The sequence below is a fragment of the Saccopteryx leptura genome, chromosome 8 (genome assembly GCF_036850995.1).
Source record: "Saccopteryx leptura isolate mSacLep1 chromosome 8, mSacLep1_pri_phased_curated, whole genome shotgun sequence".
NCBI lineage: Eukaryota > Metazoa > Chordata > Mammalia > Chiroptera > Emballonuridae > Saccopteryx > Saccopteryx leptura.
Genome location: NC_089510.1, coordinates 1,587,264 through 1,601,762, shown reverse-complemented (window position 1 = coordinate 1,601,762; position 14,499 = coordinate 1,587,264). Strand labels below are relative to the sequence as shown.

Below are 14,499 nucleotides of genomic sequence, written 5' to 3'. Positions count from 1 at the left end.
GGTGGGATTGGTCACTTAATCATTGTGAAATGTCTTTTATCTCTTGCTACAGCCTTTATTTTAAAGTCTGCTTGTCCAATATTAGTATTGCTACCCTACCTTTTTTTTTTTTTTTTTTTTTTTTGAATTTTTCTGAAGTGAGAAGCGGGGAGGCAGTCAGACAGACTCCTGCATGCACCAACCGGGATCCACCTGGCATGCCCACCAGGGGGCGATGCTCTGCCCATCTGGGGTGTTGTTCTGCTGCAACCAGAGCCATTCTAGCGCCTGAGGTGGAGGCCATGGAGCCATCCTCAGCGCCTGGGCCAACTTTGCTCCAGTGGAGCTTTGGCTCCAGGAGGGGAAGAGAGAGATAGAGAAAGAAGAGGGGGAAGGGTGGAGAAGCAGATGGGTGCCTCTCCTGTGTGCCCTGGCTGGTAATTGAACCCAGGACTTCCACACACCGGGCCGACGCTCTACCGTTGAGCCAACCAGCCAGGGTCTACCCTACCGTTTTTAAATTTTTCATTTGCATGAAATATCTTTTTCCATCCTTTTACCTTCATTATGTGTGTATCTTTCGTTCTGAGGTGGGTCTTTTGTAGGCAGCATATATATGGGTCTTGTTTTCTTACTCATTCAGCTACCCATTGTCTTTTGATTGGAGCATTTATTCCATTTACATTAAAGGTGATTATTCATAGCTATGTAGTTACTGCCACTTTATTAGTCATATTTTTTATATTTTCTTATTGTTGTTCTTTTTGAAGAACTCCCTTTAACATTTTTTTGTAACACTGGTTTGGTGGTGGTGGACTCCTTTGGCTTTTTCCTGCCTGGGAAGCTCTCTATCTGTCCTTGAATTCTAGATGATAGTCTTTCTGGGTAGTCATTTTCCTTATATGTTCTTATTGTGTCCTGCAAAGTTTCTGCTGAGAAGTCAGTTTGCAGCCTTGGGGGTCCCTCTGTAATAACCAGGGGCTTTTAAGATTCTCCATCTTGACCTTTTGCATTTCAGTTACGATGTGTTTGGTGTGGGCCTCTTTTGAGTTCATTTTATTTGGGACTCTTCCACGCTTCCTGAACCTGTGTGTCTGTTTCCTTCACCATGTTGGGGAGGGTTCCAACGTTACTTCATCAGACAGGTTTTGGTTCCCTGTTCTCTGTCTTCTCCATCTGGTTCCTATGTGGTGTGAATGCTGCTGTGCTTTATATTGTTTCAGGGGCCCCTTAAACAATCGCCATGACTCTTTTACTATTTCTTTTCTATTTGCTCTTCTGATTACGTTTTCTACTACCTTGTCTTTCAAGTTGCTGACTTAACCCTCTTCTTCAGCTAATTTGCAGGTAATTCCATCTAGTGCAGGGGTCCCCAAACTACGGCCCGCGGGCCGCATGCGGCCCCCTGAGGCCATTTATCTGGCCCCCCGCTGCACTTTCGGAAGGAGCACCTCTTTCATTGGTGGAAAGTGAGAGTACTGTATGTGGCAATGCCGCAAAGTGTGGCGTCGGTCACATACAGTACTACTTCCGGTGACGTGGGAGGCACGCGTCATGGCTCTGGAAGCGCATCACATCACTTGTTATAGCTAGCAGTGACAAATATGGAACTGGACATTGACCATCTCATTAGCCAAAAGCAGGCCCATAGTTCCCATTGAAATACTGGTCAGTTTGTTGATTTAAATTTACTTGTTCTTTATTTTAAATACTGTATTTGTTCCCGTTTTGTTTTTTTACTTTAAAATAAGATATGTGCAGTGTGCATAGAGATTTGTTCATAGTTTTTTTGTTTTTTTTAAATCTACCATCTTTTTATTTTTTTATTTTTTATTTTTTTCTGAAGCTGGAAATGGGGAGAGACAGTCAGACAGACTCCCGCATGCGCCCGACCGGATCCACCCGCATGCCCACCAGGGGGTGATGCTCTGCCCCTCCGGGGCGTCGCTTTGTCACGACCAGAGCCACTCTAGTGCCTGGGGCAGAGGCCAAGGAGCCATCCCTAGTGCCCGGGCCATCTTTGCTCCAATGGAGCCTCGGCTGCGGGAGGGGAAGAGAGAGACAGAGAGGAAGGAGGGGAGGGGTGGAGAAGCAGATGGGCGCTTCTCCTGTGTGCCCTGGCCGGGAATCGAACCCGGGACTCCTGCACGCCAGGCCGACGCTCTACCACTGAGCCAACCGGCAGGGCCTGTTCATAGTTTTTTTATAGTCCGGCCCTCCAACGGTCTGAGGGACAGTGAACTGGCCCCCTGTGTAAAAAGTTTGGGGACCCCTGCTCTAGTGAGTGCTGCTCATTGCAGTGACTGTGGTCTTCGTTTCTACTGGTCCTTCTTTATGCTCAAGTTCTCACTGAGTTCATCTGCTCTTCCCCTGAGCTCACTGACCCTCCTTATAACCAGTGTTTGAACTCCCTGGTGCCCTTCAAGCTGCTGCCCCAGCGCTGGAGCCCAGAGGGAGGGAGTCTGAGGCAGTCCCTGTGGGCCCTTTAAGAGGAACGCCTGGGACTCCAGCAGCTCCGTCTCCCTCAGCCACAGTCCCTGCTGGTTTCTACAGTCAGAAGCTGTGGGGACTCCTCTTCCCGGCACTAGGACCCTGGGCTGGGGGCCTGGGCTGGGGCTGGGACCCCTGGCTCCTCAGGGGGAACTCTCACAGCCAAAATGTGCCTTCTGGTTCTTATCCTCCACACATGGGAGTGGGTTGAGCTGATTCCTTGACCCCGCCCTCCTGCCAATCAAATCCTTTGTTGTGGGACTTCAGCTCGGCTCTGGGCAGCTCTCAGTGCCGGCTCTGCAGCTGACTTGTAATTCTGGAGTCGTTGTGGGCAGATGACAGTGTTTACCTACCTCCCTGTCTGACTGGAGGCACACGTGTGAACTTAATTCTGTGTCATGGAGTGTCTTAGCCATTAGCTGAAATAGAGTGGGGAATACTGTACTTACAGTATTTAAAATGAAAAAGGATGTGATGGTTTTCTTCTCACCGTTGTTTCTGTTCTCTCTCTCTGGGACCTGCTGGGTCAGTGGTCTGGGCTCCCGGAGCGCCTCACCGTTTTCCGTGCCGCACCGTTACACTGCCCTCTGCTGGTGGGAGGGTCCGTGCCGCACCGTTACACTGCCCTCTGCTGGTGGAGGGTCTGTGCCGCACCGTTACACTGCCCTCTGCTGGTGGGAGGGTCCGTGCCGCACCGTTACACTGCCCTCTGCTGGTGGGAGGGTCCGTGCCGCACCAATAGACTGCCCTCTGCTGGTGGAGGGTCCCTGCTGCACCGTTACACTGCCCTCTGCTGGTGGAGGGTCCGTGCCGCACCGTTACACTGCCCTCTGCTGGTGGAGGGTCTGTGCCACACCATTAGACTACCCTCTGCTGGTGGAGGGTCCATGCCGCACCGTTACACTGCCCTCTGCTGGTGGGAGGGTCCGTGCCGCACCGTTAGACTGCCCTCTGCTGGTGGGAGGGTCTGTGCCACACCATTAGACTACCCTCTGCTGGTGGAGGGTCTGTGCCACACCGTTACACTGCCCTCTGCTGGTGGGAGGGTCCCTGCTGCACCGTTACACTGCCCTCTGCTGGTGGGAGGGTCTGTGCCGCACCGTTACACTGCCCTCTGCTGGTGGGAGGGTCCGTGCCGCACCATTACACTGCCCTCTGCTGGTGGGAGGGTCTGTGCCGCACCGTTACACTGCCCTCTGCTGGTGGAGGGTCCGTGCCGCACCGTTAGACTGCCCTCTGCTGGTGGAGGGTCCCTGCTGCACCGTTACACTGCCCTCTGCTGGTGGAGGGTCCGTGCCGCACCGTTACACTGCCCTCTGCTGGTGGAGGGTCCGTGCTGCACCGTTACACTGCCCTCTGCTGGTGGAGGGTCCGTGCCGCACCGTTACACTGCCCTCTGCTGGTGGGAGGGTCCGTGCCGCACCGTTAGACTACCCTCTGCTGGTGGGAGGGTCCGTGCCACACCGTTAGACTGCCCTCTGCTGGTGGAGGGTCCGTGCCGCACCGTTACACTACCCTCTGCTGGTGGGAGGGTCCGTGCCACACCGTTAGACTGCCCTCTGCTGGTGGAGGGTCCGTGCCGCACCGTTACACTGCCCTCTGCTGGTGGGAGGGTCCGTGCCACACCGTTAGACTGCCCTCTGCTGGTGGAGGGTCCGTGCCGCACCGTTACACTACCCTCTGCTGGTGGGAGGGTCCGTGCCACACCGTTAGACTGCCCTCTGCTGGTGGAGGGTCCGTGCCGCACCGTTACACTGCCCTCTGCTGGTGGGAGGGTCTTCAGCTCTGTCTTGTGTCGTTCCAAAAACTGCTGTTCCTCATAACCATTTTTAATTTAAAAGTGCATCCATATTCTCTGACATTCCCTTTTAAAATATCATCTTGTTCTTAAAATGAGTGAAATATCTTTTCATTTTCTCAAGGTAGTATTCCTAGATTTTTCTTCTTTTGTTCTCTGTTTTCTCTAAGTGGGTCTTTTTGTTTGTTTGTTTGATTTGATTTCTCTCTCTTCATGTTGAAACTTTTCCAGTTGGCTGGTGGGTCTCAGGTGTCCAGTCATATTTAAGAGTGAGGCGCAGAGAGTCTGACTGGGATTTCCGCGTGGTTTGGTGGAGCCTGCCGGGGCTCGGCTGTTCCTACGGGGGGGTGTCCAAGTATGACCCCTGCCTGTGTGTCTTCCCTTTGAGGCTGCGGGTTTCCCCAGAGAGTGTCACAGCCTTTGTCTTAGAGGACAGGTGTGGAGAACAACGCTGACTCCCGCATCCTGGAAACTGAGCAGGGAACGGGGTGTCACCATGCTGTGGGTGCTGTGACACCCCCCCTAGTGCTCCCTTTAGGACTGAAGGGCCTGTTGCAGCAGGGACGCTGCTGTCTGGCACCTGCGGCCATGAGCTCTCTGCAGGGACAGCCAGGCGGAAGAGCTCCACCTCTTCTGCAGTGATAGCCCCTTCCCCCCACAGCCGTAGGTCCAGTGCCTGGTCTGCAAGCAGCTGTGAGGGCCCAGCACCGTGACTGCTCCAGCTGGACAAGTCCAAAAGGCCATCCCGGTCTGGGGTCTCTGGGACTGGCCAGAATGACACAGCCCTGCTTCTCCTGGGTGCCAGCCTGCCTCCTCCATCTTCTCTCCCTCCTGCGGGGACAGGCTCCTGCACCTGTGCCTGCACCCCAGTCTGGTTCCTCAGGACACTGTGCTGCCCGTACACACGTGCAGTGGTCATGCTGTCCCTGTCCCCTGTGCAGGGGGCCCCTCCTCTCCACCTCACGCCCTGCCCCCGACCCCACTAGCCGCGCAGGTGTGCCTGGCGTACCCAAGCAGGAGCACCATGTCCCTGCTGGCCTCTGAGATATGCAGACTGCGGCTCTCACGCCAGTGGTGGCGTGCAGTCCCGTGACTGTCTACTGCTAACGAGGCAGAGTTTTCTGCTGAAAGGCTGCTAGACTTCCTTGCACCCTGCAGCAGTAGAACCCACTGGAGCCCACAGTGCCTGGGCTTTGTGGACTTCCACAGCTCAGACCAGCCGTCTCCTGCTGACTTCCCGTGCACGGGGCTCAGGTGCAGGGCATTCTGTCCGTCATGTCAGTCAACACCTGTCCGTCCCGTGTTCCGTTTCTAAAACTGCTAACACCTCACATGTGCTGTCAGGCTCTGTTTCTCCTCGCGGCCTCTCCAGGTCTGTGCCCTGTTCCGTGCGCTCTGTGGCTTCCGTGGGCTGAGAGGGGAGCAGCGGACACACAGACATTTGTTCTGCCGGTGCACCTGAGAGCCCTGTGCTCTGGGGACGCAGCACTTCTGAGGACGATCGGAAGAAACCTTTAATGCATTTTAGTGGCTCTTTTGTGGAGTGCTCCAGCTTTGCTGTCAAAATTAGAAAATGTACCTGTCGATGTAATTTTAGTCCATTTATCAACATGAGCTAAGGGTATAGAGCCAGAAATTGAAGTTTATTACAGTTTACAACTTGAATCATTGCTCCCTCAGCGACTGAAAGGTTTGTGACGGCCTATGGATACTTTCAAACATTGTAGTCTCTGTTCCTTATTAATGCTCTGTAGACAGTAACCAGCTCTCAGTATATTTCATATGTCCCCTTAGCATCCAAAGTTATTTGATGGGAAGTGATGTGAAGTTTGCCATATGATTTTCTAAAGCAGTGTTTTTGTTTGTTCGTTTGTTTGCCCAGAGCTCCAGAACTATTTAGTTATATCGCCAAAAACAGTCAAGAGGACGTGTTCTATGAGGATGACATTTGGCCTGAGGAAAATGAGAACGGGTGAGCAAGACGTGTGACATGTGCTGCCTCACAGGTCCGTGCAGGGGTCCCAATGAACATACAGGAGTAGTTTTTTTAAGAACTTATATTACTCCCCACCTGACTGGTGGTGGCGTAGTGGACAGAGTGTCGACCTGGAACACTGAAGTCCCAGTTTTGAAACCCCAGGGTTGCCGGCATTAGTGCAGGCTCATCCGGCTTGGGCATGGGATCATGTCTGTGGCCACTGGCTTGAGCCCAAAGGTCACTAGCTTGAGCAAGGGGTTACTGCTCGGCTTGAGCCCCCCAGTCAAGGCACATATGCGAACGCAATCAATGAACAACTAAGGTGCCGCAACACAACTATGAGGTGATGCTTCTCATCTCTCTCCCTCCCTGTCTGTCTCGTTTCCCCTCCCACCTCTCTCTCTCTCTTAAAAAAAAAAAAGAATGTATATTACTTTAGGGGACAGGGTTTTATATTGTTTTGTTTTTGCTTTAAGATCTTAATACAATTCTTTATTTCTTTTAGGACAAAGTACTTTTAAACTAATTTTGTGACTTTTAGAAAAGTACTGAGAATGAACATATTCAGAGTCACTCCCAGTTAGGGATAGTGACCGATGTCTAATTAATTACACATGGATGACTTCCATACTCTGCAGCCCTCCGGAGGTTTCTGTTGGGCCTTTGATGTAGCCCTCACGAGGCTCTAACCTGTGGGAAACCGTTTGTTTTCCACGTAGTGCCGAGAAAGTTCAGGAGATCATGACGTGGCTGAAAGGACACCCGGTCAGCACCCTGTCGCGCTCCTCCTGTGACCTGCAGACCCTGGACGTGGCCATCGTGGAGCGGATCGAGGAAGAGGTCGAGAAGTGCAAGGTACCGCGCTCTCCATCCTCCGCCTTGACGCAGTGGGAAGCCGATTGATTGCATCCCTTTCTGTAACTTTGATTCTCCTTCCCACGTGCCTGCTGTGGGATCACGGAGCTGTCCCTCTGCCGACAGCGGCAGGGGCGGAGGGAGTGGGCTGTGCCGCCGACCACGCCCCCGTTCCGCCCCCGCCCCGCCCCGTGCTCCTGGCCGGGCAGACTGGGCACCTCCCCTGACTTCCTTTCCTCGTGTACACCGTGTACACCGAGGATAAACGCACCTGCCACGGGGTCACCAGAGGGCTCCCCGAGGGGGTGTGGTGCCTCCCTGTCGCCGTCATTCACCTGGGGACCCCGGGCTGCTGCAGCTGCGCTCTCTCGTCAGTGTGAGTGCAGTAGAAAAGCACCAGGTGTGACTGCCTCTCTGGGGAACGAGGGTTTGGTGCTTTGAAAGGTCATTGAGTTCAGCTGAGGACAGAGTCTGCATTTCTTTTTTTCTTTGTCTTTTTACATTTCTTTTTAAAAATCTACTTGTCCGGCATTGTTTTTTTGTTTTGTTTGGGGGATTTTGTGTGTGTGTTTTCAGTGAGAGAGACAGACAGGAAGGGAGAGAGATGAGAAGTATTAACTCACAGTTGCGGCACCTTAGTTGTTCATTGATTGCTTTCTCATATGTGCCTTGACCGGGGGGCTACAGCAGAGCGAGTGACCCTTTGCTCAAGCCAGCGACCTTGGGCTCAAGCTAGCAACTATGGGGTCATGTCTATGAGCCACGTTCAAGCTGGCAACATTGGGATTTCGAACCTGGGTCCTCCGCGTCCCAGTCCAGTGCTCCAACCACTGCACCACTGCCTGGTCAGGCCCAGCACTGTTTTTGAAATGAGTTTTCTACTTAATAGAAGTTTGTAATTTTAAGCCCCCAAATTTTACTTTAACCCATTTGGACACAGAGCTTCCTAAAACGTTTTACACGTTTCTCTTACTTTATAAACAGAAGATACACGTGCAAAGCTGTAGCCTAATGTTCTGGTTACAACATTTTTTAAATTATGTGTGCCTGTAAATACAAGGAATTAAAAAAAATCTATTAATGTGTCAAGGAGGTACAGTTATGAGTGATGTTTATCCCTTTTAGGGCAATAAACAAACACAAAAGGACAACATTCTGAGCACAGTCGATATGTTTATAATGCAGGATTATCATTAACACTCTCGGTCGTTTTCTTACTGGACGGGGATTCCCAAGCTCAGCTAATTATAAAAATTGCTTTGCTGGAGGCATTTTTTAAAAAACACGGCTCTGGGTTCCGCCCCTATAGTGGTGCTGCTCGCACTTGAACATGCAGAAGGTCCCAGGCAGGTCTCATTGGGACACGGGTTCTGGTTCCGTAGCTCTCAGGTAAGCACGAGACTCTGTTTCTGACGAGCTTGCAGGTGACCACATTTTGAATAGCCAGCCCCAGAACTTCTCATCCAGTAGTTGTGATTTGGGGTTTAGTGTGAAAATCCCTGGTGTATTGATTTGCCTAATGGGTCAGGTGTGATTGCTGTGTCTTCTCATTGGTGCTACAGTGTATCGCTACCTGGGGTGTGTCATCTCCCATGCTACAGTGTATCACTGCCTGGGGTGTGTCATCTCCCATGCTACAGTGTATCGCTGCCTGGGGTGTGTCATCTCCCATGCTACAGTGTATCGCTGCCTGGGGTGTGGTATCTCCCATGCTACAGTGTATCGCTGCCTGGGGTGTGTCATCTCCCATGCTACAGTGTATCACTGCCTGGGGTGTGTCATCTCCCATGCTACAGTGTATCACTGCCTGGGGTGTGGTATCTCCCATGCTACAGTGTATCGCTGCCTAGGGTGTGTCATCTCCCATGCTACAGTGTATCACTGCCTGGGGTGTGGTATCTCCCATGCTACAGTGTATCGCTGCCTGGGGTGTGTCATCTCCCATGCTACAGTGTATCACTGCCTGGGGTGTGGTATCTCCCATGCTACAGTGTATCACTGCCTGGGGTGTGGTATCTCCCATGCTACAGTGTATCGCTGCCTGGGGTGTGGTATCTCCCATGCTACAGTGTATCGCTGCCTGGGGTGTGTCATCTCCCATGCTACAGTGTATCACTGCCTGGGGTGTGTCATCTCCCATGCTACAGTGTATCGCTGCCTGGGGTGTGTCATCTCCCATGCTACAGTGTATCGCTGCCTGGGGTGTGTCATCTCCCATGTTACAGTGTATCGCTGCCTGGGGTGTGTCATCTCCCATGCTACAGTGTATCGCTGCCTGGGGTGTGGTATCTCCCATGCTACAGTGTATCGCTGCCTGGGGTGTGTCATCTCCCATGCTACAGTGTATCGCTGCCTGGGGTGTGTCATCTCCCATGCTACAGTGTATCGCTGCCTGGGGTGTGTCATCTCCCATGCTACAGTGTATCGCTGCCTGGGGTGTGTCATCTCCCATGCTACAGTGTATCGCTGCCTGGGGTGTGTCATCTCCCATGCTACAGTGTATCGCTGCCTGGGGTGTGTCATCTCCCATGCTACAGTGTATCGCTGCCTGGGGTGTGTCATCTCCCATGCTACAGTGTATCACTGCCTGGGGTGTGTCATCTCCCATGCTACAGTGTATCATTGCCTGGGGTATGTTAGAGCCAATTCTCCAGGCACAGTTCTTTACTCTGCTTTTTAAAATCATTTTAGATGTTCTGTATTCTCTCCCCTCTTGCGGTTGTCAGTGGATGGAGACCAGTTGGGTCTCTCAGTCCTTCCGGTCGGGAAACAGGGGCACCCTGTCAGTGAGGCCATCCCTGGTCACCCTGTTTGCAGCTGCCCGCCTCCTGCCTGCTCTGCTCCTCACTGTGCTTTCTACCTTCAAACTCACTATCTTTTCCTTATTCTGTTTCTCTGCTGTCTCCATCAACTGGAAGACAGGAACACATCACTGCTCCGTCCCCACACCAAAACCAATATGTGGCCCACAAAGGGAGCTCAGAAATTGTTGTTGGGCGAATAAACGCAGTGTCTCTGTAATATAATAAAGTGTGCTCTGTTGAAGGGCCGGGGTATCTCACAGTGCGCACACGTGGGCCCCATAGCGTGCAGGTGCTGCAGCCTGGCCGTCTCGTGTCCCCTCTCTTACTGCCCTATGCTCGGAAGACGGGTGACCGCTGCAGGCTGAACTGCTGCCGTGTTCCTGGTCGCGAGTTCAGTTCAGAGTGTGTTGTGTGACGGGTGGTTGTACAGCGCTGGGCATCAGCTAGCCTGACAGTCTGTCACAGCACAGGTCACAGGTGGTGCGCTTCCATCCCACAGATGGGAAGGAGTGACGCTCCGTGACGTGTAAGCTGACGGAGTTATTAATACAAGCACCATAGATAACAATGCAGAGGGCTTCTGCCAGCATTTTGTAGGTCAGAAAATTCAAACATCAGTGCTTGTTTCGCAACAGAGTTCAAAAGCAGGGATTTTATTAAATGAGTGGTACCTGTTTATAAGTAGCAACAAAACCCACAATATTGGCATAGATCAATACTTTATACCTTTAAAGAAAAAGTCTTTGTTGACCATTGTTTACAGTACTTTTTAGAGTAAAGAAGTCATTTGCATGGGCTAGCATTTCCATCACGTGTGACCGTGGGTTCTGGCAGGCAGGGTGCTGGTGGGAAGGCTGCTGCCAGTGCTCAGTGATGGGCAGAGCTGTCTCCCAGAGCCGGGCACGCTCACCACAGACATATTCATGCCGTGAGCATCCACCAGGCTGCCTCCTTGTCATTCTGCATGTTTCTATCTGTCTTATTCTTTAAAAGTGCTACTGTAAGTTAGAATTTATTTAGCCTGACCTCTGGTGGCGCAGTGGATAAAGTGTCGACCTGGAACGCGGAGGTCACCAGTTTGAAACCCTGGGCTTGCCCGGTCAAGGCACATACAATAAGCAATCAATCAATGAACAACGGACAGTGAAGCCACTAGGAGTTGGTACTTGTCAGTCCCCGTCTCTCTCTCATCTCTCTGTAAATTCAATAAGTAGAATCTTAAAAATAAAGAAAGAAAGAAAAGAATTAGTTTATCATTCCTCCTTGCTGCATCTGAAGAACCGCAGTCATCAGTATCTGAAACGCTTTGTCTCCTCAGCAAAGGAAGAGCAACAAGAAGGTGCGGGTGACTGTGAAGCCCCACTTGCTGTACCGGGTGAGTCCCCGCTGCCAGGGTCAGAGCGGTCCCAGCGGGCAGACGCCGCGGCGCCGTGTGCTGTCGCTGTAGCCTTGAGATCCGGCCTGGTCGTAAGCCGAGCTGTCTCCCCTTCAGCCTCTGGAGCAGCAGCACGGAGTCATTCCCGACCGGGACGCGGACTTCCGGCTCTTCGACCGCGTGGTGAACGTGCGGGACAGCTTCTCCGTGCCCGTGGGCCTGCGGGGCACCGTCATCGGGATCAAAGGCGGTAGGAGCCTGGCGCCGGCCCCTCAGCGTGGGGCGTGTCCGCGGCGTAGCAGGCAGGGATGATTAGAACAGGGGCCTCTACATTCTTTTCTGTTGGTTGTTTTGTTTTAGTTTTCAAAGAAAAATCTTTTCTGTCTCGTGTCAGCCAGTGTCTAGGAAGTGATTAAAAGAAGGGGAAGCTGGGTGAGGACTGCGGGAAACCTGGCAGCTTCTACAGAACTCGTGAAATCGCAGGAGACCTTGGAGCACGTGCACACGCCCTCGTGAATCCGCGAGGAAAGCTTGTCGTGTCTCCCGAGTCAGGTCTCCGGCTGGTCTTGCTGGATGTGGACCTTAACGGTCATCGTGACCTCTTGGTTTCCATGGAGAAACAAATAAATGTGAATCATGAGCTTATTTACAGTGAAGAGTTTCCAGTTCAATATGCACATTAGCTTGAATTTTATAAACACGGCTAGATTCTGGATATAGAACAGACCCACCTATCTATTGCACAGCCGTGGGCAAATAGTTAACACTTCTGTGCTGTACACTTAAAAATGTTAAGATGGTAAGTTTTATGTTGTGTTTTCTTTTACCAAAAAAAAAAAGTGAGAGAGAGTGGAGAGGAGACAGAGGGACAGCTAGGACCTCGGGGTGCCTGGGGGGAGTCCCAGCAGGGACCCCAGAGAGTCTGCCCCACATAAAGCGGCCCCTCTGAGGCTGGGCCCAGTGCTGGCCGTGCAGCCCTCCCCATCTGGCACCCCCGCTTGCTGTCAGGAGGGAGGAAGGGCAGGCGGACCGTGAGCCCGGGAGAACTGCTTTTTCAGCGCCAGCCCTATGCCAGGCGCTCGACACTTCACATGTAGCCCCAGGTGTTATTCCCCCCCCCCCCCGTGGTTAGGTGACTGCCCTGTCCTCACCTCGGTGGGTGGCGGTGTGGGGTTCGAGCTCTCGCCTTGCTCTTTCCTAACTGTGGGCGTGGCTCTCCACGGTTCCCATCCTCTAACTGTGGGCGTGGCTCTCCACGGTTCCCATCTAACTGGGCGTGGCTCTCCACGGTTCCCATCCTCTAACTGGGCGTGGCTCTCTGCGGTTCCCATCCTCTAACTGGGCGTGGCTCTCCACGGTTCCCATCCTCTAACTGTGGGCGTGGCTCTCCACGGTTCCCATCCTCTAACTGGGCGTGGCTCTCCACGGTTCCCATCCTCTAACTGTGGGCGTGGCTCTCCACGGTTCCCATCCTCTAACTGGGCGTGGCTCTCCACGGTTCCCATCCTCTAACTGTGGGCGTGGCTCTCTACAGTTCCCATCTTCTCATCCTCTGGGCGTCTCCCCTGTTTAGTTGAATTCTCTAAAAGAGAATTTTCTTCTCTGATTTGTATTTTTCTGAAGCTGGAAACCGGGAGAGACAGTCAGACAGACTCCCTCATGTGCCTGACCGGGATCCACCCGGCACGCCCACCAGGGGCGACGCTCTGCCCACCAGGGGGCGATGCTCTGCCCCTCCGGGGCGTCGCTCTGCCGCGACCAGAGCCACTCTAGCACCTGGGGCAGAGGCCAAGGAGCCATCCCCAGCACCCGGGCCATTTTTGCTCCAATGGAGCCTTGGCTGCGGGAGGGAAAGAGAGAGACAGAGAGGAAGGAGGGGGGTGGGGGTGGAGAAGCAAATGGGCGCTTCTCTTATGTGCCCTGGCCGGGAATCGAACCCGGGCCCCCCGCACGCCAGGCTGACGCTCTACCGCTGAGCCAACCGGCCAGGGCCTCTTTTCTGATTTTTTTTTAATGTCTTGGCTCTCTTTCTGGCTGCTGGAAATGGAGAGAGGAGGGCGTGGGCCGGGTGTGGAAGGGTCCGAGGGGGGCAGGGAGGCAGCCCCCTGCCGCAGTCTGCTCCCCTGCTGCGTAGGCCTTGCAGACGGCAAGCCTGCTGGGTTGGACGCAAGCTAGGCTCCCGGTCAAGGCCTGAGGAATCTGGTGAGCCGCGTCTCCTCCTCCGACGGTCAGTCCTTGGGAATACTTGGAATTTGTGTTGAGAAGGGTTGAGAGCTGCGTCCACCCTGAGTGGGGAGAGCTGTCACTGGTGAGCCGTGTCTGGCTGGACATGTAGAGAAAGCGGGGTATTTGTTGTTAGGGCCCTCGGCTGAGAGCTCATCTCCATGGTGACTCCCCTGAGCAGTGAACAAGTGTCCGCTGTCTGGTGAGGAAGTGGCCCCTCCGTCAGACAGGCAGTGGGGGCTGGAGGGGGAGTGTCCCCTAACGTGTCAGGTTGGAAGGTACAGCAGGATGAGTTCTGCGGGGTGGTCTCACCTGGGGGGGGGACTGTGAGTGGGGAGGTCCTCCCCCACACCAGGAGCTAGCGAGTATCAGAGAAACACAGCTGGAGTCATGGAAGGTGGGGAGTCATTGTAGCTAATGATGTTGCTTGACCTTGGTGAGGGGGGTAATGTGACCTTGGCCGACAGCCCACCTTGCTGTCTGCACCCGCGCTCCCTGCCCAAGAAAAGACGCCTCATGTCTCAGCAGTGACCTCCAGTCTCCACGTCACTGTCAGCCGGAGCCCTGGGGGCTCCTGCCAGCTCCATTCTGCGGTCCCACCCGCAAGCCGCACACCTCCACGGCTCCGTCGTCTCCGGTAAACCGCAGACGCTGAGGTTACGCTCTGGCTAACGCTCTTGCTGTGAAGGAGTTCACACGTGTACATTGCAGAGAGAAGAGGGCCGTCCCCACACGGGACTTAGAATACCACTTTACCTGAACACGTAAGGTGACCCGGGAGCCTGTTCACTTCCATGCTGTCTGTTCCTCCACACCGTTTTCTGGTAGTTCTGTTGCTTCTTACATTTCAAAACCTCAGGATTTTTCATCATCTCTTTTTCTTTAACAGCCAGTAGAGAAGCTGATGTACTGTTTGAAGTACTGTTTGATGAAGAGTTTCCGGGAGGCTTGACAATAAGGTGTGTGTTTCCAGAGATCATCATGGTTTACAAACACG

At 53.2% G+C, this 14,499-nt stretch overlaps 1 protein-coding gene and 1 long non-coding RNA gene across 3 annotated transcripts in view; one reads left to right on the top strand and one right to left on the bottom strand.

The window, feature by feature from the left end:
* The window catches only part of LOC136379798 (uncharacterized), a 555,021-nt gene that overhangs the window by 304,376 nt on the left and 236,146 nt on the right, over positions 1–14,499 (bottom strand). The gene's annotated exons all lie outside the window — the stretch shown is intronic.
* Positions 1–14,499, top strand: part of XRN1 (5'-3' exoribonuclease 1) — a 108,950-nt gene that overhangs the window by 66,647 nt on the left and 27,804 nt on the right. For both annotated transcript variants that reach the window (XM_066347349.1, XM_066347348.1), the window contains exons 26-30: positions 6,150–6,239; positions 6,965–7,100; positions 11,223–11,279; positions 11,397–11,529; positions 14,392–14,461. In XM_066347349.1, coding sequence (XP_066203446.1) covers positions 6,150–6,239; positions 6,965–7,100; positions 11,223–11,279; positions 11,397–11,529; positions 14,392–14,461 — 486 coding nt within the window. The remainder of the gene's footprint in view (positions 1–6,149; positions 6,240–6,964; positions 7,101–11,222; positions 11,280–11,396; positions 11,530–14,391; positions 14,462–14,499) is intronic.